The 25,959-nt window shown below is 37.2% G+C and overlaps 1 protein-coding gene across 2 annotated transcripts in view; it reads right to left on the minus strand.

The window, feature by feature from the left end:
* Positions 1-3,360: 3,360 nt before the first annotated feature.
* Positions 3,361-25,959, minus strand: part of RERG (RAS like estrogen regulated growth inhibitor) — a 173,829-nt gene continuing 151,230 nt past the window's right edge. The window contains exons 2-4 of one of the 2 annotated variants that reach the window (XM_004387344.1): positions 17,125-17,181; positions 5,396-5,469; positions 3,361-3,768 (exon numbers count right to left, since the gene is read on the minus strand). In XM_004387344.1, the coding sequence (XP_004387401.1) occupies positions 3,361-3,768; positions 5,396-5,469; positions 17,125-17,181 (539 nt within the window). The remainder of the gene's footprint in view (positions 3,769-5,395; positions 5,470-17,124; positions 17,182-25,959) is intronic. The other variant, XM_004387345.1, reaches the window with a different exon arrangement.

Here is a 25,959-nt window from a genome sequence, read left to right on the forward strand (position 1 = left end):
CTTAGTATCTTTTTATTGATTGATTTTTCTTCTATTTATGGGTCATATTTTCCTGGTTCTTTGCATGCATAGTCAATTTTGAATGAATGAAAGACATTTTAATTTTTATCCTGCTGGGTGAAGATTTTTTTGTAAACTTTTTTTTAATCACGTATTAGACTTTGTTCTGGTACAGCCAAGTTACTTGGACTCAGTTTGATTTTTTTCCGACTTAAACTTTAATGCTTTTTTAGGGCAGAAACCAGATTTAGGGTTAATTTAGACTCATATCTAACACTATGTCCTTCTGAGAACTCTGCCTGATGTCCCGTGTATTATAAGGTGGGAATACTATTCTCAGCCCTATATGCATTTCCCCAAATTTTTGGCCTACTACTTTTCAATGCTTCATTCTCCAATTCTGGTAGTTTCCTCTTACCATGCACAAATCCAGTCAAACAAAGACTAAAAGGAACCCTTCTGGAGATCTCTGGAGATTTCTCTCTGTGTATCTCACTTCTTCTTGGCATTTATCCACGAATTCTTATCATCTTGGCCTCCCTACACTCTGATTTTTGTCTCTTCAACTCAGTGAGACTGCCAGGTTCTCTTTGGGTATCTCTTCCCTACACTGTTTCCTGGAACCTACCACCTGAAAGTAAGCTGGCACAATCATAGGATTTTCCTTGTTGTTCAATGTATGAAAGACATTGTTTTATATATTTCATCAGTTATTTCTAGTTTCTAGTTGTTTGTGTGAGGGTAAATCCAGTTGCTTTACTCCTTCATGAGCAGACGAATGATATGCTATTAACACTGAAAATAAAACCATATTCCTACCTTTCCAAAGTGAATTTTGCTTCACCGGAATTCATGAAAATGAAGCTCAGCTTCCAAACAACTTAGCAGGATTAGCTTGTTTATAACCTTGATTTGTGGAGAAGCCTGGAGCATCGAGGAATAACTAATATATACTGGTGCAATCTCATGTTCTGCTTCTGTAACTACCAGTTGGTACTTAGGCGGGTGAGTCGATGATTTTTAATAGGGCTGGATTTGTACTCACATGTCTAGGAAAGCTGTTGCTGGCTGTGCATTTCACTTAGTTTTGACCCAAATGCAGCACCTGGGTATTTCACAACGCCTCCTGAGGAGCTTGATCTTAATAAGAACTGGCTGAACTATATTCTGAAGCGTAGGTAAGATAGAATGAAAAGACTGTGATTCTAGAAGATAGCAAAAAAAATTTTTTTCTTTAGTCTCTGCTTCCATTTCCCCTACCTCATTACATTACAGAAGATAAATCACAGCTGAGTTTTACCTACTTGGTGTTTTAATAAGTAGTTAAGTAAACTTGTGTAAATATGAATTTTTGACATTTTATTTTACCTCCTATCGCCATATTCTTTTTCCTTCTTTTAATTCCTTCTTTCTGCTATCCCCTTTGTCTAGAATATTTTCACCATCTTTTTTTCCCCCCTGGATAACTCATGTATATCCTTCAAGGTTCAGACTCATCAAATGGACTAACTTGTGTGAAGTTATGTATTCAACATATATTGAGAGCCTCAATAAGTATTTGTTGGTTAATGAATGCATGCATAAATGAAACAACTCTTCCCTATATTATCTGTTTCTGTGTCTTCATCCTCAGAGCTAATGGACCAGAACTGTAATGGATAATAGTATGGGCTCTGGAGTCTGACTCTAAGGGTTCAGATCTTGCCTCTACCACTAAATAAGCTGTGCAAACTTGGTTAAGTTACTTTTTTTTCTTAAATTACTTTTTTTCCTGTGGTGTATCTTCAACTCTATAATTATGGTTGTAGTACTATCTCTCATACAGGGTTTTTGTGGGGATTTGATGAGATAATAAAGTACTTAAAATAGCACCTAAGTACTCCAAAAATATTAGCTATTATTATGAACAGGAGCTCATTTTATATCAGGGTCACTGATTCATCAACTCTGCAATTCAACTGTCCTCGCTTCCAAAATTACAAGCTCTTAATGTTATCACAAGAAGATTGCCAGGAGGTGAAAGAATGTGAAAATGAGGCTTTTTATTATATTCACATAAAATAAAGTCAGCTACACCAAGTTGTCCAAATGCATTGGTGAATTAAAGCTTCCAACTCTTACAAATTCTATACATAGATCTATGCATTTATAAATACATATGTATGTAAAAGATACATATTTTCTTCTAAAATAAAGTGCCCAAATCTTGATATATAGGGGTATAATAGGGAGGAAAGACTCATAGAGTTGTATCAGTTATATACTACACTTTCACAATACAAAAATCTGTTGTTTTACATGCATTTTTTTCAGGTATAGTGAACTTTAACCATCCATTCTTTTCTGAACTCTCCTAACCGAATTAATTTATCCAAAATATTGAAAGAAGTCATGTGGTCAACTCAATGAATCTGAATCCGAGGCTAATTTTTCTGTCCGTGCCTGACACAGAGCTTAGACTCTCCAATGGAAGGGTAGTTAAACTTCATTCTTGTTTCCTATTTTGTCTTTCCACACAGAGAGAGAAATTAATCAGGCAGGCATCTCTAACTTTAAATCCTCTACTAGCATTCAATATAGTCAGGGTTTGGTGAAAAGACCGCTAATGTCTTTGTACCACTCTGATGGTACCACTCTGATGGTGAGAAATGGCCTAATAGGGTCTGGACTAGGGGGTGCTGCTGCCTTTGTTGTTATAATTAAAATATTGTTTGAATCAAAGTAGAAAAATTAATTAGAGTGCAATGATCTATCGATCATTGAGAGAAGCAACTCGAAATGGACTCTCTATTACAGAGGAAAACCTTAGTGAGAACATGTTTGTATTGAAGAACCAAATAAAGTATATGATTTAAGATAATTCAGAAAAATCCTCACTTCAAATGCTTTATCAAATGCTTTAATAACTGCTCTAATAATGAATAACTGCTCTAATAATGAAGTTGCCTTTCCTCTGTTTTTACTGTATTTTCTGTTATCTTAGACTGTTAAGATACTCATTTCATAGTCTCTGATGAGAAATGGAATTTAAAAAATGCCTTGAAAAGACTTCCACTTAAGTGAGGTGAAGATGCCTAAAATGAACCCAACCATTTTGGAGCTGCATATTTAAACTGCGTTCAAGTGTATCTATTCAAGCAGGAAAGAGGGAAATTGTCAGCACTGCCATTGCATAAAACACTCTAAAACCTCCCAATATATGGGAGGCTGGGAACAGTTGGAAGCCCAGACATTTCCCAGAGTCAAAACAAGGAATGGAATATTTTGATTTATTTTGAGAAGGAAAGAAATGGATGAAAGAGTGTTTCCAATTACCTGACCTACCTCAGCAGGGCTTCCCTTCCTCAGGGACAGAGCTACCTAACTACTGATTTTGGTGAGCATCTTGTTAATGGCCTGCTTGACGTGCGTGGTGGAGCTGCGTCGCCTCGTCTTGCCCTGGACCATCCTCCGGCGACGCACCTCCCGGCACAGCTCGTAGAATATCTCCGTGATGCTTCCTTCTCCGGTGCAGGCAGAACACTCATAAAAAGCACATGCCAACTCCGTGGCCAGCTTCTCCCCTTCTTCTGTACTAACCTGTCGGGAGTGGTCCAAGTCTGCCTTGTTTCCGACCAAAACAAGAGTCACATTCTTGGGCTTTTTTATCTCATCCAGGATGTTCTTAAGTGGCAGCACTTCCTCAAAACTTCCTCGGTCGGTAATGTCATAGACCAGCACAAAGCCTTCCCCCCATCGCATGTGGCCTTCCCTCTGAATGGTGTCTTCCTGTGGGCAAAGAAAAATGGCAGTCAGGAGACCTGGAAGTAATTGTGATGTGTAGATGTCGCTAATGCTAATCGTGACTCCTTCATTACTATTCTTTATATTCAATGTGGTCGTTATCAGTTGAAACCGAATCAACGGCACCTAACAAAAAGAACATAATTCAGTGTAATTAAAATTACTTTGAGAATGTATGTCTGTACAGACATACAGTCTCAAACAGTTTGGAATAGAAGCATTGTTTAGATTTCCCTGAAATATCTTGGGATGAGTAATCACAAGAACTATAAAGAAACCATAATCTTAGTTGAGATATTGCCTTAGAATTTTAATCACAATTAATAAACTGGTAGCAAACAGATTGTTCTAAACCCACTCTTTAGGAATCAGAATTAGTCACAGCTCAGTGATTTAGCCCAGTGAGATTTTTTTTTTTTTTTTTTTTTTTAATCTTCTCTCTCTCCAGATTAGACAATTAACCACAGGGTTAGAATTAGAGACAGAGTCAAATGCTAAGGCAGGGTTTTGTTTTCCCTTCTACTTCATCACCCCCCAAATGTTATGCAGTCTCAATAATGACACTCATGTGAAATGATTCTCAAAGGAGTTGATCACTCCTTAGGAAGCTAGCATGTGTGAAGTGGAAAAGCATTGCCTTCACGGGCTCAAATGATCCTGGAGGCCAAGGCACGTACTTCCCTGCTGCCTCTCTCTTTAGAATCTGTTCTTTGTGGAATGTTAAGAGTTCCTATAGAAAGGAAGTGGTGATGAGAAGGAAAAGTGTACAGTTAGTTGCAAGAACTTTTCTTGGATTAAATAATTTTCTTGGATTAAATAATTTAATTCAAGTCATCTTGGAGTCACATGTCACTGATAAAGTACCAGGGAAACCTTTAGTTTCCTAACTCTCATTCCTCTTTGGGGATGAAATCCATATAGGATATGAATGTCTTTGTAATCTCAGAACTGACTAACCTGAAAGCAAGTTCACAGTAGTTTTCTAAAAATAAGTTGTTTAATTACATGACTCAGACTTTCAATAGGCTGCGTTGGTGAGACGTTGAAAGAATATTAAGAGATTCCTAGAATAAAGTATTTTTGGGGAAAAAAACAAAACAAAAAAACCCAAAACCAAACAACCCGCCTTAGCATTTGACTCTCTATAATTCTTCACTGTTATACTGACCCTGGTGGTTAATTGTCTACAATTGTCATGTAAGTTTGGGATATAATATATACTATACCTCTCTCAAAGATTCATATTACACATTAGAATATTAAAGGTTCTGAGAACTCCTTTAGTAAAGACACCTGCTTATCTGGGCATTTCCAAAACACATTTGAGCATGAAAAACTATTAAAATCTTGCTGTCTCATAAAACATAGATGAAAAATTCTATTCTAGACAATATCATGTAAATATTGTGGTATTTCAAAGCTTTCTTATTTTAGGATATATACAAGTCTGTAGATATGTTAATATATAAAATGGCTAGACAACTAGATCAAAAAGTATTTAGGTATCATCTAGTGCAAAAGTTAATTGAAAGCAAGTATCTTAATTTTGTTCATATTATATGAGTCATTTTTATTTGATTCAGAAGATATTTTAGTTGAAGTCTTTATTCACCTGTCCAGCGGTATCTAGTATCTCCATGGAAACGACTTCATCATCAATGGTCGCTTGGTGTCGGTAGGTTGACTCTGGGGTAAAGAGGAGAAAAATAATCTGAGCCTTAAAAATTAGAAACAAGGGAAGTATGTCTGTTTTATAGCATAAGGGAGTGTGCAGTCTAGGAAAGAAAGGATGAATGTGCAAGAATGAGGCATTTTTGTATTTTTAGAGCCCCTGGAAGTAACAGTCCAAACTTGGGAGTTACTGGCTTTCAGGGTATAGCATGGGAGATCTCTTCGCCTTTTTTCTCCTCTATCATTTCTTCTTAAATTTCCTCTTAAGACTCCAGTTTATTCTCCTGTGAGGCCAGCTCACTGGTGCTCTCTTCCTTCTAAAATGAGAAGGTGATTCCTACAAAATACACTCTGCCTCGATGCTCCTAAAAAGGGTGCTGATAATTTCCTTCGAGATGTTTAACCCTGGAAATGAAACACACATGAGAAGGAGGTGGATGGATCTGACAAAATGGGATAAAAACTATGAGACCCTCTGGGTGGCAGAAGGTAGTTGGATCCCAATGTTTGGGGTTGGTGAAGAATAGTAACCCAAAGTAGAGGAGTGCTGGGCAGCATGGAGGGGAAATAGAACAGTGCAGAGTTCCCCCGCTCCTATTGCTTCTTCAAGGTTGAGAAATGGCAGCAACTCAGTGCCAGCTGGAGGTTAGTTGGTTAATATCGGAGGGGTCCTCAACCCTTGCTAGGATGGGATAAAAAGTTAGCAGGTGCCAGAAGAATAGGTGGCTTGAGTGTGCCCCTCACCACATGAAATGGAAACCAGAGGTCAAAATTAAGTGCCAGCTGGTGCTGCTCTATATGGAAACTCCCCCCTGTTGCCTTCAAGTCGATTCCGATTCATAGCAACCCTATAGAATACAGTAGAACTGCCCCATAGGGCTTTCAAGCAGTGGCTGGTAGATTTGAACTGCTGACCTTCTGGTTAGCAGCCAAGCTCTTAACCACTGTGCCACAAGGGCTCCATATGGAAACTAGAACAGTTGAAATGAAGAGCTCAATTAATAATTGAGCTGATGAAAGTATCAGTAAGTGAAAAGAAGGAAAATGTAAAAGTAAATTATAAGAAGTATGGAGAACATAACTAGACATGATATTGTCCCTTGATAGTATAATGAACCTCAAAGGAGAGGAGAAAATACACAGGCAGTGAAATATTTGAGGTTGTAATGATCAAATCTTTCCCATGGTGAGAGACACTGAAAGACTTCAGAGATGAAGGACTAACAAACAGGACACAATAGAAAAAGGTGCCACATATAAACTATTAGAGTAAAATTTAAGGTTAATGACAAGATTTTCAAGGGCTCTAGAGGGGGAAAAAAAGCACTTAACGGGGAAAAGGCTAAAATTAACATTGGACTCCTCTCCCGCGAAACTAAATTCAAGATGTCCACGGAGTTAAACAAAAGCAATAAAAATCAAATCAAAAGCAACCCAGAATTGCAATTCTAGATGATACCCATATATCACGCGGGAGGTGGAGGAAGACACCAGAGGCAGGTATGAGTCAGCTAATATACTTGTCTTATTCCAGAAGGTGATACAATTAAAGAATAGAAAATGTGAGCCAAGTATTCAACTCAATAAGCTACAGAAGAAAAAAACAGGATAAATCTCAGAAGATAAAAGGGAAAAATAGCAGACAAAAATGAGAAGTTCAGCAAAACCAAAGCATAGCCCTTGAAAAGATTAAAATTAAAAAAAGTGGAGGAGAGGTAAAAAAAATTGGCAATACTAACTAGTAAATTGAAAGAGAAGTTGTGATTAAAAAATTTAGCAGGAAAATATAAGCATACATTTATACTGAAATAAAACATTAACTGTATACCAATAAATTTCAAACTCTGAAATTCTGCAGATTCGGGGATGGGTAGATTAGTGGAACAAGAAATACAAAAGTAAACTAGATCAATAGCCATTAAATAAATTTAAATGGCATTTGTAGATCTTTCCTCACCCTAAAAGCAACTGTGCCCAGATAGTTTTATAGGAGATCTCTACCAAACATTAACAAGTTCTTCTAGAAAATATGAAAAAGGGTAGCTACCCAATTTCTTACATGGGGAATTATGCTGGCTCCAATAAGTAGTATAGAAGTAATTAGAGAACAACAAAAGAAAAATGTAGGCTCACTTCATTTTGAACATAGATTCAATAATTCTAAATATCCAATTGAATCCAGCAATGTAATAAGAAAAATACATCATAATCAAGTACAGTTTTTCAGAAGTGCAGAGTTTAAAATCTATCAATGCAATCTAAAACATTAAAAGATAAAGGGGAAAAGCACATAATTATAAATGCAGAATTTTTTTTTCTATAGCTTAGTATCTATTTAGGATTTTATAGGAATAGAAGGAAAGTCCCTTAACATGATAAAGAATGTATGTCCCAACCCCACAGCATGTATTATATATATATGGAGAAATTTTAGACTCATTGCCTTTGAAGTCAAGAACAAAAACAACAAAATATGTGCTATAGAAAAATACAATCCAACATGAATTATAAGCTAATGCAGTAAGGTAGGAATAAGAGATACACGGATAGAGAAGGAACTTAAAGATCATCAAGGTTATGGATTTTAAGGTCAATACAGAATCAATAACACTAACACTCTTTTATACCATCAAAAGCCACCTAGGAAATGTAATAGAAAATAAACAACTCCCAATAGCAGCAAAATATATATCTAGGAAGTAATGAAGAATGAACAAAATTTCACAAAAATATTGAAAACTTTATAAAAGGACACTGTGATGGTTAAGATTGTGTGTCAACTTGGCTGGGCCATGATTCTCCGTGTTTTAATGTAATCACTCCCATGATTGAATATACTGTGAGTAGCCAGTCAGATGAAAGGGAGTCTCCTTGGGGGTGTGGCCCGCATCTGTATATAAGCAGACGTTCTGGCTTTTTGCTCTCTCTGGATTCTGCGGCTGCTTCCTGTCATCTCATCTCCTGTTCTTGGGACTTGAGCTGTCAGCTTATCTGCCCAAACTGGGATTCGTCAATCTGCACAGCCTGTGAGTGGGAGCCCTGCTCTCCGACGTGCTGATCTTGGGCTTGCCAGCTTCTGCAGCTGTGTGACTTGGGAGAGCCTCTACCCTGATCCACGGACTTGGGACGTTCTAGCCTCTACAGTCGCGTGAGCTGTTTCCTTGATATAATCTCTATCTATATATATGTTTATACACTTTACTGGTTTTGCTTCTCTAGAGAACCCAGCCTAAGACAGACACAAAGAAAGATTTGAATAAATAGGAAAATCACCAACAAATGGATGAGCAACAAGTTTTTAAAGATTTTAATTTTTCTCCAAATTAATCTAGAATTCAATGCAATTCCAATTAAAATGACATATTACAAAATATAACACTACCCCAAACAGTGCTGTACTAATATAAGAATGGAGAAATTCACCAAGGCCTTAAAAATAGACCCATGTTTATATAGATACTTGGTTTATGGCTAAGGAGGGACCACCAACCAGTGGGAGAAAGAGTAAAGTGTTCAATAGAAGGCATTGGGATTAGAACCAATAAGAGGATGGTCACTAAATGGAAGTTGGATCCCTTCAGCAAATACAAAATGGGAATTCAGATGGATTAAAGATTTAATATGAAAAGTAAAACAAAGTGAAAATAATTAAAAAATAGCAGAAGATAAAAGCTCAAAATGAACAAACAAAACATGAGGTAAAGAAATAAACGGATTGACTACAGTTAAATTATAAGCATTTCTGTGCTACATAGAATAAGTTGAAAGACTGGAGAAAGTATTTCTAGGTCACAAACCAAAAATCAATTAATATATAAGATATAAAGGAACTTTTTCAAATTAAAAAGAAAAAGAAGATGGGGGAACAAAAATAACAGCAAAGGATACAAAAAGGAAATTCCCAAAAGAGGAAGCCCAAATACCTAAGAAGTATGTGAAATGATGCTCTACCTGGCTACTAACCAGAGAAAAGCTTATAAAATTATTTTATGACCCTCAGATTGGAAAAAATTAGAAGATTAGACATTATAATGTTTGACTAGGATATAGGGAGCATCCTTCAAACGTCAAAGCGGGTGTAGATTGGGGTACCATTTTGGAGGGCAACTCAATAGCATTAAATGCGTACACACCATGAGATCCAGCCATCCCCCTCTCAGGCATATACTCCAGAATAACTTGGCCCAGGCTTTTTACAGGAACATTTACAACAATGGTTCTCCAAGTGTGGTGCCTGGACCATCAGCATCTTGTTAGAAATGCATCAGCATCTTGTTAGAAATGCAAATTCCTGGGCTCCATCCCAGACCTACTAGGGGGTGGGGCCAAGCAATCTGTTTTAACAAGCCCTCTAGGGGATTCTGGGGCACACTGAAGTTTGAGAACCACTAATTGAAGGGAATGTTTATCCCAGTGGTGGTAGCAATGGTTAGATTGGAGGCTTTTGGTGTTCATCACTGGGAGGATAAATACATGTGAGATGCTAAGAAATTCTATGCACAAAACTAGAATTATATATACCAACATGCAAGGATCTTAAAAATACAAGATTCAGTTTTGAAAACCAGAAATAGATCTATAGTAATAACCAGAAATAGATCTACAGTAATAACATGTCCATAAATATAAAATAGCTTACTATTTGAACTAGAACTACTCTAAATGTTTTTATATTAACTCATTTAATCCTCACAAATATTTCATGCAGTATGTATTACTATTAGTCCCATTTTACAAGAGGAAACTGAGGCACACCAAAATAAATTAACTTATCCAAGGCCACACAGGTTATAAGTGGTAGAGCTGAGATTCAAACCCAGGCAGACTGGCTGTGCCATTCAGGCTTTTAACCACTATGCTAAAGTAGCAAACACATTGGATTATATACCTGTGGGAAGGGGGAGGGTAACAGGTGTCAGAAAAGGAGATGCAGGGAAAAGTAAAGTGAAATAATATAAAGGCTTCACACACACCGATAATGACATGGCACCATGAACAGAATGGTACAGTTCGCTTAATTATTAATTCTCTGCACCTAAACTTCTTGAATCTAGTACTAACCATCCAACCAAATAAACCTAAAAATTTTGTTCCCATGGAGGTAGCCTGTAAGCCAGTGCTTTTTTCCCTCCATCTCATGCTTGACTTCATTCTTCTACCTGAAATACGAGGAGCCCTGGTGATGCAGTGGTTAAGGGCTCAGCTGCCAACTAAAAGGTCAGCAGCGTGAACCACTAGCTGCTCTGCGGGAGAAAGATGCGGCGGTCTGCTTCCGTAAGATTTACAGCCTTGGAAACTGTAGGGGGCAGTTATACTCTGTCTTACAGTTGCTATGAGTCAGAATTCATTGATGGCAATGGGACCCAAAATAAAACTGCAGAAAGAAAGCTTAATTAAGTAGCATAAACTAACCCTCTACTTGCCATTGGCCCTATATGATAATTGCCACAAGACACTGCACACTGCTGATGTATGTTCTGAAAAATAAAAAATGAGATTATTTTCAATACATTTTAATAAGTGTGTTGGACGTTGTTGCCATTCTTCTAGACTATGTAATCCATACATGGTGTGTACAGTGATTCTCAATTCTAGAACATTCTATTCCCCCACAATTTTATGTTAAAAGGGAGTTTACTGCTTTGTATGATCTAATACTCTGAAATGCCGTTTACAGCAGCTACTTGTCTATATAGATTCTCTCAATCAATTCTTTATCTTCAGTGCTCCAGCTTGAGCAAAGAGGCCCAAACAGAACCACACACGCTCCAGATCCATGTTCTTGTTTCTCCCTCCACTGCTCCCTAGTGTCCTTTGTGCTGCCGTCCCTTTAAAGAGACTAGTACTAGCTCTAGAGCCTGGAAAACTGTGCTCTGGCTCTCTTCCATCTCTGCACTGAAAGTTGTCCTTGAGACAGAGACATTCTTCTCTGTTGCTTCCATAATAAATAGGATATGTATTTCAACCACAGAAGGGCACAGTAGGGGAGCAGAAAGACTATAATGAAAATTGTATGAAGTTCTGTCATTCTTGGCTGTTTGCTGACTGAGACGAAAAGGATGAAATGCAGGAAATGAGGGAATGTCTGCCACAGACAAGGCAGCGGGTGGCAGCAGTGATTTCATTTAAGCTGAATACTGGTTTCATGCCTTTATAAGCAGTCTTCTTTAAGCCTCTTCTCTCATTAGGAATCCTTTTTCTCTGTATGTAAAAAACAACGCGAGCATTGGCCACATCCACAGAGGCAAAATGTTGTACATCTCTATGCTAAGTTTTCCAAAGATCATTCTAAAAAAAAAAAAGTATTAAATGCTTTTTGGAATTAAGCGCTACTGCTCATTTTAACTGGGAGAAAGATGTGACAATCTACTTCCATAAAGATTTACAGCCTTGGAAACCCAAAGGGACAATTCTACTCTGTCCCATAGGGTTGCTGTGAGTCAGAATCGACTCCAGGGCAGTGGGTTTGGTATTCATTATAAAGAGAAAATGTGTGTGTGGGTCGTTGACATATTTTTTATTTCATTCATACTAAAAGAAAAATGATAATTTTGAGTCTATTTTTTGAAGGGCAGGGAGATGGTTGTTTAGGAAATACTTCCAATTGTTACTGCAAGGCCAATATCAGTTTCAAGATGGAATTAGGCATATAAAATCCAAAATTATATTTCAACTTCACAGTATATGAGAAATGCATGATTTAAACCTATATTTGGTAACATTTTATAAATGAAAATATATTTTATAAGGTCAGCAGTTCAAATCCACCAGCCACTCCTTAGAAACTGTATGGGGCAGTTCTACTCTGTCCTATAGGGTCGCTATGAGTCAGAAGGCAGTGGGTAAGAGAATTTGATGGTCAAACGGATATTACATGTAATCAGACCTTTTACTAATTTATCTTTTTTTGCAAATTTCAACATTGGGATAGACACTGGCCAGTGCAGTGACAACAGCAGTTAGTCACATTGATTGATCTGGAGTGGAAATTGCATTAACTTAAGTTGTACTGCTGGTCTAACCACAAACTAGCCTTGTAATCTTGGGTAAATTCACTTCTTTGGACCTGGGTAAACTCACTTCTTTGGACCTGTTTTCCTGTTTGTCAAATGAAAGCTCTCCAAGTCCCTAGCAGTGCCGATATAAAATACTTCTGTGAGTTGGTTAAGCATTTCTGGTTTAGTACCCAGTTGAGAGAATTTGGTTTGGGTATGTCTCTTTCTTTATATGAACCTTTCTTAGCAGAGGAAGCTATAATGCTGTAATGCAGGCAGATAGAGCTAGTCACAAAATCAACACAGCAATTATTTCATACAGTGGATTTAATGCCTGCCCCCCGCCCCCGCATCTTAGCTATAATCCATTCAAACACAGTCTATCCAGTGGCCCCCCCCCCCAGAGACAGTAGTGGTAGGTGCTGAAATGCAGGCTCACTCTTCCTCCTCCCTAAATACCCTACAAATCCACACACACACAGTCACACTTTGTATTTTCTGCACTGATCAACATTAATCAGCTGTCGTTGAGTCGATTACAACTCATGGCAATCTCACGTGTGTCAGAGTAGGGCTGTGCTCCATAGAGTTTTCACTGTTTGATTTTTGGAATTAGAGTGCCAGGACTTTCTTCCAAGGTGCCTGTGGGTAGAAGACTTGAACCTCCAACCTTTTGGTTAGCAGTTGAGTGTGTTGGCATTTGCACTACCCAAGAACTCCTTGATCAACATTAAACCTGTTGCTGTCTAGATGATTCTGACTTGTAAGGACTGAGTAGAACTGTCTCATAGGGTTTCCAAGATTGTAATCTTGATGGAAGCTGACTGCCATATCTTTCTCCCATGGAGCAGGTGGTGGGTTCAAACCACCAACCTTTTGGTTAGCTGCACAGTGCTTAATGACTGCACCACCAGGGCTCCTTCTCATCAACTTTATCAGAGGGTAATATGACTCTCTAAGGTAGAGATTCAGTTCTTGGTCGAGCTGATGAGAACATGGATCCTTCACTGCACAGGGGCATAGTCAGTCCTGTGCTCTATATATCGTTGTTGCCATCAGCATTGAGGTTTTCATAATCAACTGGTCCATGTCCCAAATCCTCTAGCTTCAGTGGTGGTTTCCAAATGCTCTTCCTAGACCAGTGCTGGCTTTTGACAAGAATTTAAGGAAAACTAAAACTGGTCAATGTAAAGGATTGAATATTTTCCTTAGATTATGTCCTTTATAAAATGTGAGTGTTAAAAAACTTCCTCCTTTGATGAAATGATGGTGCCTGGTGCCAGCAGAGTATGTGTTTAGTTAACCCTCAGCCCCTACCGCTTGGTTGCATCCCTAACTGAAATTCCTATGACAGTTTCTCCCTATTAAAAAAGAAAAAAAAAAAGGCAACAAAAAACTGGGACATGATATCTAAAACTTAGGCAATCACTCGGCTGTAGCAGCAAGAATTTTCTTCAGAGTTATTTCAGAGCAATAAATATTCCAGTTGTGTTAATATGTTGGGGGATTCTATTCTTTAGCTTCTCATGGAGCAGCCATTCTGTGACAGGTTTAAAAAACTGCCCCGTGTTTCTGAGGAAGGCACAGAATTCCAGACTGATCTTTGCAAATATGCCACTTTATCTTTTGAAAATAGCTATCCACTTTGGTAGTGGTCTTGAGATTTTTAAATTAAAGTAGCTGTGGAGCTCCTGGGTGGTGCAAATGGTTAAAAAGGTTGGAGGTTCGAGTTTGCCCAGAGGTACCTCGGAAGAAAGACCTGGTAATCTACGTTCAAATATTAGCCATTGAAAACCCTATGGAGCACAGTTCTACTCTGACATGGAATTGGAGTCAGAATTGACTCCATGGCAACTGATTTGGTATCCAACAAAGGATCCTGCCTTCCTTATGATAGTATGAAGTTAAGCCCCACAAATGCTGATCCCTCTTGGATCGAATGGATTGGGAATTCCTCTAGGCTATAATATTAGTGACTTACATTGTGCGCATGCACACACACTCACACACACAAATCTGGTTTCCAGTGAGTTCATGACACCCTCACCCGAGAGTGAGTCATACTTAGTCCTCCTGATCTCATGAAGTCTGATGAAGGCTCTCGTTGCTTAGCAGCTGCAATCCTTTTTGAGCAGTACAGTACAAGGTCACTCAAAGTTGCATTATTCTTAGTGAAGGAAGATAACTATCATTACAGAGGACTGATGCAGGCAGATTTCTATTAATAGCTGTTGTTTTTGAGAATGAGTAAAACAAGGGGGAGTATGGTTCACCTATGACTAAATAAAAATAGTTACTTTTAGGTACTGGAACATATCAGAGAGAACTCAAAACATTTTATGAGAACTTTAATCATCTTCATCTTTCCTTGAAATGTACTGGCATAATAATAAATAAAATTAATACTTTTCTATTGAGCTCCCATATATCATCAAGGTTCTCCAGAATCACAATCTTTATAAAGCTTATGTAAAAAATAAAAGGAGAATAAATATTTACTTAGGTGGGAGAAACAATACATTGATAATGGTTTTAAAAACATAGGTGCATTTTTTAGATCCAACTATATCATCTTAAAATTTAGATTTTGGTTATATTAAAAACATTTAAAAATTATTGATATGGAAAAAATTTTGCTTAAAAGCAAAAACAGAGACATAATGATTAACAAGTGTAGAGACATGCTATTCTCCTAAAGATCAAATACCTTAAAGATGTGGATCTTCAAGTATTTTTATAGTTTTAGTGCATTTATAGTTTTAGTGCAACTCCAATCAAAATCCCAGTAAAATTTTTCCTTTTCATGCTACGCCAAAAATGTTTCTAAAATTTACCAGGGAAAATAAATTGGAGAAAGTAGCCAAGATAAAGGAATGAAGGAACACTTTCTCTACCGGGTTGCAAAGTGCTCTATAGAGCGTACAATTATCCAACTGTGTTGTGATGTCGGATGTGAAAGGCAAATCTAGAACTATATCGTAGTGCAAATGATCCAACATATGAAAAAGACAGCATTGGAACCAACGGACAAAGGTAGGGACTATTGAATAAATAATAGTAAGACAATTGGTCAATTACTTTGAAAAGAAAAAAAAGTTGGATCCTTGTCCTGTTCTTTTCACTAAGTTTTCTGATAGATTAAATAAAATTAAATCTCAAACTATAACATCATTCTCTATCCTCTTCACTGTTCAGTTTTCCTTCATAACACTTATCACCATCTGACATATATTTATTTTTTAATTGACTCTTTTCTCTTTACTATACTGCAAGGTCAAAAAAAAAAAAAAAAAGAAGCAGGCATTGTCTCTTTCTGCCTACTGATTTATCCTCAGCACCCAGAGCAATCAGATACACAGATGGCATTCAAGAACTATTTTTTCAAATGAATGAATAAAAGCAATGACAGAAGGAACAAGAGGAAAGAAAGTTCCCTTTTAAACTGAACATATGTACCCTGGGAGTGATAACAAAAACCAACTGGGGTAGATTTTGCCCATTTCACTATTCTAAGTCCAGCTCAGCCTGGGGCACCTTGCTAGGTAATGAAAGGACATAGTCCTTCCCTCTTCTTCTGAGCTTTCAAAGTTGCCCTTTACAAAACCAACTGGGGCTCTTAGAGAAACCAACAAAAATTCAAAGGCTCAGTTTAGAGTAAAAATCTTACTTTAGAACTCAATGATTTCCAGGGTTGTCCTGAAGATGATAGTGAAATAGATTTCTATTAAGAGCTCTGTTTTGGACTGTGAAAAAAGTACATGATGAATGCTTCATACATCAACATTATTCTTTCAAGATCCACAGATACCAATATTTGCTTCTTCTATTTTTTTAAACAGGTTTAAATTAGATTCATTGGAGAGAAGAGGGGAGAAACATTATTTATTGTAAAGCTTTCCCAAATTCAATATGCAGAAGTTTTATTTTACTGTTACACTCTCAGCATGCTGTTCTATCCTCTTTCTCCTCTTAGAATGATGCTGGACAATGAGTAAGGAAGACCAAAGAAGAACTGACACCTTTGAATTGCGGTGTTGGCGAAGAATATTGAATATACCATGCACTGTCGAAAGAACGAACAAATCTGTCTGAGAAGAAGTATAGCCAGAATGCTCCTTAGAAGCAAGGATGGTGAGATTTTTTGTCTCACATACTTTGGACATGTTATCAGGAGGGACCAGTCCCTGGAGAAGGACATCATGCTTGGTAAAGCAGAGGGTCAGCAAAAAAAGAGGAAGACGCTCAACGAGATGGATTGACACAGTGGCTGCAACAATGGACTCAAGCACAACAACAATTGTGAGGATGGCACAGGTCCTGGCAGTGTTTCATTCTGTTGTACACAGGGTTGCTATGAGTATCGGAACCGACTCGACAGCACCTGACACGTTTTTCTAATGAGAGAGTATCATATTGTAGCTACTTCCTTGTCTCAAATCTGACCTCATTTCTTCATCTACGTATTAAAAGCCTGCAGGGTTCTAAGCACAGACAGCATGAAACACATGTCCAGCCTCCTAAAGGGCTTCTTTGTGCATTACTCAATAAAGTATGTCCAAAACAGCAGCAAGAGGTTTAAAAAGGTTGCAACAGAAAAATGTCATTCTTTCTTTTGGGAGATAAACTTTAATATAAACTTTAATTGGAGATTAGTAAGAAACAAACTTTAACTTACCGAGGGTGGGATCATATTCCCAGATGAATCGTTTGGTCAAAAATCTCACCACAAGAGCTATGGAAGAAAAGAGCAAAATTTCAAACATGTTTGTTAATTTTCTTATAAGGAAAAAGAAATGGCCTGTACAACTATACTTGCTGTGTATTTCCCTGGTACTGATGTTATCTGCTCACATTGTCATCACTCAGTAAATTTACTTGTCTTTATTCATACACTTTTTCAATTTCATAATGTGGCCGAAAAACTGGTGGGATGTTTTAATGGGTTTATTGCGCATCAATCAACAGATTTGTTCTTTTAATCACCAACTTAAAAACAAACAAACGAAACCACCACAATGTGCAAATTCTCAAGTATAAAATTTTCCGCAAAACAATGACTTTAGATATACAGTATCATGCTATAGGTGCCTGCAGTTTGAATATTGTAAGGACTGACAAAGCTGAATTAGAAATGTGATGATTTACACTATAATGAAAATATCACTAGGTGCTAAATTTGTGTTATTAAAAAGTAGATATTCAAAATTAAATATTTTATTAGTGATTCACTAAGGCTTAGCAAATTAAAAAAAAAAAAACCCATAGCCGTTGAGTCAATTCCAACTCATAGCATCTCTACAGGACAGAGCATAACTGCCCTACAGGGTTTCCAAGACTGTAGGCTTATGGAAGTAACACTATTTATTATGGGTCTGGAACTGTGCTAATAAATAAGCACTTTACTTGCATGGTCTCCTTTAACCCTCACTTCTTCCCTGCCAGGCAGGTCTTACATTGCTCTCATTTTTCATATAAGGAAACTGAGGCTCTGAGAGGTTAACTAATTTATCTGGGCTTACAGAGCGAGTTAATGGTCAAGTCAGGATTTAAATCCAAGTAAGTCTGTTTCCAAAGCCTGCCATTTATCTAGCACATGAAACTCAATTTAAGGCCTAAGCCATCTGGAAAATATTGAACTGACGATGGATCAAAGGAAGAGAAGTGCTAAAATTTGTGGACTCCGTTGTTCTCAGAAACTGATGGGACATATGCTGAACGTTTCTTTAGGCTTCCAAATAGTTGAAAACTGGTTTTTTAATGATTTTTTTTGGAGTCTGGCATATAATTTCGTCAAGCTCATGAGCCCTCTGAAGACCGGTAATGGTCTCCCTGAGGTCCCATTGACCCAACTAAAGCAGGCTTGACTATCATAATTCATAGTTTTAAATTATCTGTTATTAGCATATTTCTATTTTTACTGAAATGTCCTATGCATAGTAGCATAAAGATAATCCTTGAAGAAATAAAACTAGTTAGTTGAAGGTTACTGCCAGTCTACCCTTCGTCTATTGCCACTGTTCGGATCAACAGAGGTATATACCTTCTACCATAGTGTCTTATAGGAGAGATGGCAGCGCAAATTGCAAAGAGAACTCACAAAATAGACCACAAACATGCGTGACTTTGCTGCTGGAGGCTGGAGACTGAAAGTAGTAATGTTCTAATTACAAAGTGTGATGTTGAATTTTAGCCAAAATATTTGCAGTGCCTGAAGTAGCAAGGTCACTGACCCTGTAATACTCCCCACAGTCAGCCCACTTGTGGTTTTTATCTGCAGTTTTTAGTCAGTCACTGCTCACTCTCTTGAGACTGACAGCTTTTTTTGCATGCATGATGTAATAAAGACTAGAAAGATATTTTATCGTTTTCAATTAGTAATATTAGTAAACATAACCGTCTAAAGTATTCAAAGAGTTTTACCCTTTGTTAGAACATGTAGTTTTAACTCTAAAACCCACATCCTAGAAAAATTCATTTATCTGGCATCTTCATGGAATGAGCTATTAAAATTAACTAGTTTTTTAAAGATAACTGAAGATTCAAGATCCCCGATTCCAAAACCATTTAAACTTTAAGCATTTCTCAAATAAATGTTTCTAGAACATATTAGACAGTCCATTGCCTTTCAAAGTCGAGTACAATGAACATAACTGAGTCATTTTACAAATGTCTAGCTCTTACTTAAGATCCTTGATGAGTGCCCCATGTGGTCATATGGCAATACTTTTAGAAGCGGTAGAATGGCTGAGGCAAATATCCTCCCTCAAACACCACGGCCAACTCCTTTTGCTGAGGTCACCATGCCTACCTCTAACAACCCATCTGTATTTCTATTTCGTTACTTTTATTGCACCAAAGACTGATAAACCGATATTAACAAGTCTGTTAGAACTGTGTCTGAAACAAGAGTAAATTAGTTCTGGGATTAGATCCTAAGTAGTCTCTTTTATTAATATAAACATGATTCCTGGTGAACCTTTGAGATATCTTGCTTGTTGCTGACTTCTGAATTACTGCCTCTGTTTCAGACAGATGACCACATAAAATAACCTCCTTCCAGCTAGGCAGTGTGGCTGGGCTTAGTCAATGAAATCAGCCCTAACATTTAGGATGCTCTTTTTTTAGCAGACACACGTAAATTGTTATTTTAACCATAGAATCATACACTGTTTAATTCAATCTCTTTCAAATGCATTAAAAAAATCAAAGCCACTTTGAAAAATTACATGTTAAATGTACATTCTTTCAAGATGTGTTTTTATCTTTCACAGATTCTACATAGAAGACAGATGCATCTCTACATCGTAAAGATTTCAATAATTTAAAATTATTATTCTCTGGAGAATAAAAATAATAATATTACATCTGTGGACATTATAGCTATTAAAGGTTGTATAATTATTTAAACAGTGTCTGAAGTTCTGAAGTACTAAAATGACATTCACCGATTTACCAGTGTAATTGTAAACCTTTATTAGTATTACTTAGTTCAAATTTTACTATAATTTTCTTATAGAATGATTTTCATATACGTTATGTCTTACCACTTCTCACCTCCCCACAAGTACCACTCAAGTCACGTCACCATGGCTTCACGCTAATGACACTACAATGGCTTCCTTAATGGATGCTCTATTTCTCCTTCCCCCCGGAGCCCCGTAGGCTACTCTCTACACAGCAGCCAAAGATCTTCATATAAACCATCTCTTATGTTTTTGCCCCAAACTCTCCCTGACCTCATCTCATTAAACAAATGTTTATTGAGTGCTCACATTCTATCAGGTTCTGTTACAGGTGCTTGGAATAATCCAACGAACAACTCAGACACTGATCCCTAACCTTATTATGGGTCTCATAGTCTAGAACAAGCAGACATTAAAGAATAGTAACCATAATAAATGAATTATATAGTATGTTAAAAGTGGTAAGTGCTGTGGAAAAAAAGAAGTAGAGCAAGGTAAGGGATGGGGCATTGAGGGATGATAGCATGAGAGCTGTAATTTAACATAGGGTGGTGAGGGTAAGCCTCATTGAGAAGGTGATATCTGACAGTGATGGGGGAAGATACCTGGGAGAAGAGTGCTCCAGGCAGAGGAAACACAGTGCAAAGGCCCGAAGGTGGAGTGTGCACTTGGTTATTCTCAAACAACACTATGCAGCCAGTTTGGCTAAAATAGAATGATCAAGAATGAGTAATGATCACGTACTCCACAAATATCATCATTAACTGGAAAGCTTATATATTTATTATTTTGCCTGACCACTTCTTTAGAATGTACGCTCCATGAGAGCATAGCATTTGTTTTATTCGTCAGTGTTTTCCAGTGTCAACAGCAGTGTACGCCATATAGTAGACTCAAACACATGTTTTGAACAGATGAAAAAGGTATATCAGTCCATATCTCAACTCACTCTTCAACAGTTAAATAATAACCAGGCATTGAGAAAATAAGCAGGAAATTGAAAGAAAGAAAATTCATAACAAAGCCATGCCATCTTTCTATAACTTTTTTCTTGAAAAGTTATATGAATATATAATCTGAAATGTCTATTATGGCTATTGTATATTTACATAAACTATATTTCTCTAGTTTATTGAAATGATTACTACAAAAATTGGTCTAATTTTCTTTTGAATCTCCTGTCCTCTCAACCCAACCAACCTGAGCAAAACTTTTCTTTTTAAAATTAAAAGGTGACATTGCTAATCTTTACTTCTACCAAAAATCTGAGTTAAGGTTTTATTTTTCCTCCAGAAATTTCAAGTTTTGACATAACTGATTGGTTACAGTTAAATCTCTGTGTTCTGAAATATCTTTTTTTTTTTTCCTTTCCTTTGCCTAGAAAATAACTTTCCATTAAACTAGCCAAACACGTTTCATGGCTAATCTATAGAGATGAACATTTTCCTCATTTTGTCTAATTTATAACCTACTTGGATAATTCTTCATATGTGTTTCATTTTTGATATTACTGGCACTGGAAGGATTATAATTATTAACAAAAGCCAATTTCTAACAAAATGGAAAATTCACTGAGTAGTATTGAATCAAAGGAAATATTTTTTAGTGACATTAGTGTAATAATTCAACAGGAGAACATTCCACTCATAAGTGAGAGCTATAAGGCAAAATTACTGCATTAAAATCGTCATGCTATTTCTAAATATTAACAGATCTGGACTAGTTATCCAAAAATAATTACATCGTTATCAAGAAGAGGCGGTTATAATATAAGAGGCAGAAGTACCAGTTATAATGATCAGAAGAATAGTTGTAGATAAAAAGTGGTTGGCTATTATCTGTTTCATAAATCAACTTTTGGAAAGAAAGGGACTGTTCAAGGAGTATGAAAACTGACACACAGGATATTCTTGCACTCTTAAAAATTTAAAAGACATACTTAAGAGAGACTCAGACAGAAATTACAAATATTACTTTTTTGGCTTATATATAAAAAAATTTCCTGTTATGGCATAATTTTTCACTAATACAACTCATGTAATAACCTGATTAAGAATATCTATAATACAATTTTTTTTTTAGATACTTAAGCATATATGACCTCCTAAATATTTGTGACTGTTGTTATATCCTTAATATAAAAATCTAGTTCTTTTGTTTAAGGAGCCCTGGTGGCATAAAGGTTAAGTTCTTGGCTGCTAACTGAAAGGTTGGCAGTTTGAACCCTCTCAGCAATTCCACAGGAGAAAGACCTGGCAATTTGCTTCCATAAAGATTACAGCCAAGAAAACCCTATGGGTCACATGGGGTTGTTGCTATGAGTCAGAATTGACTCAATACACGTAACAACAAAGACTTTTTGATTAAAAGAAACTTCCTCATCTCTTCATTGATATGTGTTAAATGCTTTATCAGTTAAAGCAGTATCCAGTTACCTGTCCTCTCCAAACTTCGGCTTCCTTATCTCTAATCTGTGGATAGCAATACTACCCTGTGGCTCAGAGTTGATTCCCTTGTTTCCCCTGGATCCTCACATACCTTTGCAACTTCAACTTCAGTCTCTTCCAATAGCACTCCTTATGCTTATATCATAAACAGGCTGACTGTGCTACTTAATGATACCATGTACACGCATCTCTTAATATCTTGAATCATATTATTACTGTTGCCTTGAAAGTCTTTTCCCAACTACTAAAATCCTAATCCATCAAAATCCAGTTCACATATCACTTTGTGAAGCCTTTCCTTATCTTCTGTATCAGTTAGTAGCACACAACAATAAGCATTTATTCCTTGCTCACACAACTGAATGTTGGCTGAGGGTCCACTGAACTAGGCTGGGCTCAGATAGCCTTGATTCCAAGCATCGTTTTGATCAAGATCTCCTCTACATGTCTCCCATTCTCTTTTAACCAGCAAATACCTAAGATGTGTTCTTTTCAAGGGGAAAGGCAAGAGCACAAAAGAGCAAGCCTCATCACACAAGCATATTTCAAGCCTCTGCTCATGTCACATGTCTAACATCCTATTGGCCAGAGAAACTCACAAGGTCAAGCCAAACTAACAGGGGCAAAGTATACTCCTGTGGAGGTGGGACATGGATATATGATGAATAATGATCAAATCTGTCACATTTTCTGTTCTTGGAAAGTTTCTCTGATAGCTTTTACAAACATATGTTGAAGTGTTCCCACTCTTCCTGGTAGTTTCAACTTTAGGTATGTCTCTATATCTCCAGCTAGATTGTGACCTATTTGAAGGTACAGATCTTATGTTTTCATTTCTATATATGCTTCATACCTAGCACTGTTTTTGGTGCACTGAAAACATAATCACTGAATAAGTACATAGAGATGACCAATGTCATACATTCAATTAATGACTAAGATAAGATTATATCTCAATTATCCTAAGAACAAGGTCAGTGTTCTTTTTCAATTTTCTCCCTTGTTTTTAGGGAGCACATCCTAGAGTTTTCTATGAGAGTGTGTGAGATGTAATTTTTGAGACCTTGAATATCTGAAACGCTTTTTATTCTATTCTGATTTTGGATTGATTGGGTATAGTATTCAAAGTTGGAAATAATTTTATTTCAAAATTTTGAAAGCATCTTTCTACTGACTTCTTATTCTAGTCATTCTGAGTTTTAATATTTTGTATTAAGACCTATTTTACTTCTCTGGAAGGTTGTAGAATTTTCTTTTGTTTTCCAATGTTCTGTAATTTCACAATAATGTGTCTTCATTGGGAGGTTTACCTTATCTGGACACTCAGTGGCCCCTTTTAATCTAAAGCATGTGTCTTTCCGTTTTCCTTATGACACAGATTTGTTAGTGCTAGGGTGTTCTTGTATCCTTGACTTTTCCCTACCTAATTATGGTTGGTATTGTAGGCCTATTCATAAAGCAGAGTTTCTCTCCTTTACTCTCCCTCACTGATTAATGGTTTTCTGCAAATGTGGCTTTTTGGAATGATTCCTTATTGGGCCCTGCATTCCAAACTTCTGAAGCTACCTTTTCAGTTTTCTGTCAAATGGTTTCACGGAAGTTCCCATTGCCACTTTGGGTGTCTGGTTCCTCAGAGTGTATCACTTCTGCAGAACTCTGCTCTTCTCAATTTGACTGGGAGATCTGAAGCCATGGACATCATTCCGAGGTATGCTGTAACACCGTTGTTTGATCTTTACTACATTTAATACTCCTTGATAATTTACTGGTTTTTGGAATGTAAAAGTTGGAAGTAAAGAAGGATGAGTAGTTGGAAAATACAGCGTTGGTGATAGAAATGACACCCGAGACTGCATGATAGAATTCTAAAAGACGAATGACTCATTCATTGGAAATACCTTTTTTCCAGCAACACAATGATTATACACATGGACCTCAGCTGATGGACTACACAGAAACTGAACTGACTACATCTGTGGAAAGAAACCATGAAGAAGCTCAATATCATCAGTCAAGACAAAGCTATGGGCTGACTGTAGAACAGACCATCAATTGCTCAAGTGCAAGTTCAAGTTGAAGCTGAAGAAAATCAAAGAAAAGTCCATGACAGCCAAAGTACAACCTCCAATACATTCTACCTGAATTTAGAGATCATCTCAAGAATAGATTTTGTACATTGAACACTGATCACTGAAAACCAGAAGAGTTGTGGGAAGACATCAACAACATCATACATGAAGAAAGTGAAAGATCATTAAAAAGACAGACAAATATTTATGTGCAAACTATCAAATGGGAAACTAATTTGCTCTGTAAACCTTCACCTAAAGCACAATGAAAAATTTAAAAAAAAAAATACAGGAGAGAAGGAGAAGACCAAAATGAATGTCAGAAGAGACTCTAAAACTTGGTCTTGAACACAGAGTAGCTCAAGTGAACTGCAAAAATGATGAAGTAGAAGATCTGATTAGAAGATTTCAAAGGGTGGATGAGAAGACAAGGTAAAGTATTATGATGAAGTGTGCAAAGACCTAGAATTAGAAAACCAAAAGGGAAGAACACAATTGATATTTCTCAAGCTTAAAGAACTGAAGAGAAACTTCAAGCCTCAAGATGCAGTACTGAAGGATTCTACAGGTAAAAAATGAACGATGCAGGGAGCATCAAAAGATGATGGAAGATTTTGAACATAGAGTCACTATACCAAAAAGAATTAGTCAATGTTCAGCCATTTCAGGAGGTAGCATATAACCAATAACCACTGTTACTGAAGGAAGAAGTTCAAGCTTCACTAAAGGCAACAGTGAAAAACAAGGCTCCAGGAATTGACATATGCCAACATGAGATACTTCAACAAACAGATGCAATGCTGCAAGTGCTTACTTGTCTATGTAAAGAAATATGAAAAACAGTTACCCAGCCAACTGACTAGAAAAGATCCATATATTCATGCCCCTTCTGAAGAAAGGTGATCAAATGGAGTGAAGAAATTCTAGAACAATATCATTAATAACACATGCTGGCAAAATTCTGCAGAAGATAACCCAAAAACAACCGCAGAAATGGGCAGAGCCAACATGGTGCGATAGACAGAAGCACTACGCTGTCCCTCCACTGCAAAGACTTGAAAAGCTAAGTAAAACAGAGACAAATGTAAATTCTGGAACCCTAAGCATCAAATGAAGAGATGAAGAACTCAGCCAAAACACCAAATGGAATAAGAAACTGACAGAGAACAGAGAGTGAGGAGAGACATGAGCGGAGGTCCCCTATCAACTAAGGCAGCATGGATTCACCATCTTGGACTCCTGTCAGGATCAGTGGGCAGGAGAATGGGAAAGCAGCTTCATGGAGCTCCCAGCAGGAGACAGAGCACCCAGTAACCAGCAATATATGCTTTCCCACCACTCACCCTTCTTCCCTCTGCTTGGCCTCCACCACTTCCCAGTGGGCCGAGTGACAGTGGCCCAGGATGTGCTGACTCTGTGCCTCGCAGATTCACCCTGCTCATACCAGCTGGCTCCTTCCATGCCATATCGCTGTTGCTGGTGTTGCTTTTTTGGCTTCTTTTGGTTTCTTCCCTGCCTCTCACCTCCCCCC

The sequence above is a fragment of the Trichechus manatus genome, unplaced genomic scaffold (genome assembly GCF_000243295.1).
Source record: "Trichechus manatus latirostris isolate Lorelei unplaced genomic scaffold, TriManLat1.0 scaffold00184, whole genome shotgun sequence".
Classification (NCBI taxonomy): Eukaryota; Metazoa; Chordata; class Mammalia; order Sirenia; family Trichechidae; genus Trichechus; species Trichechus manatus.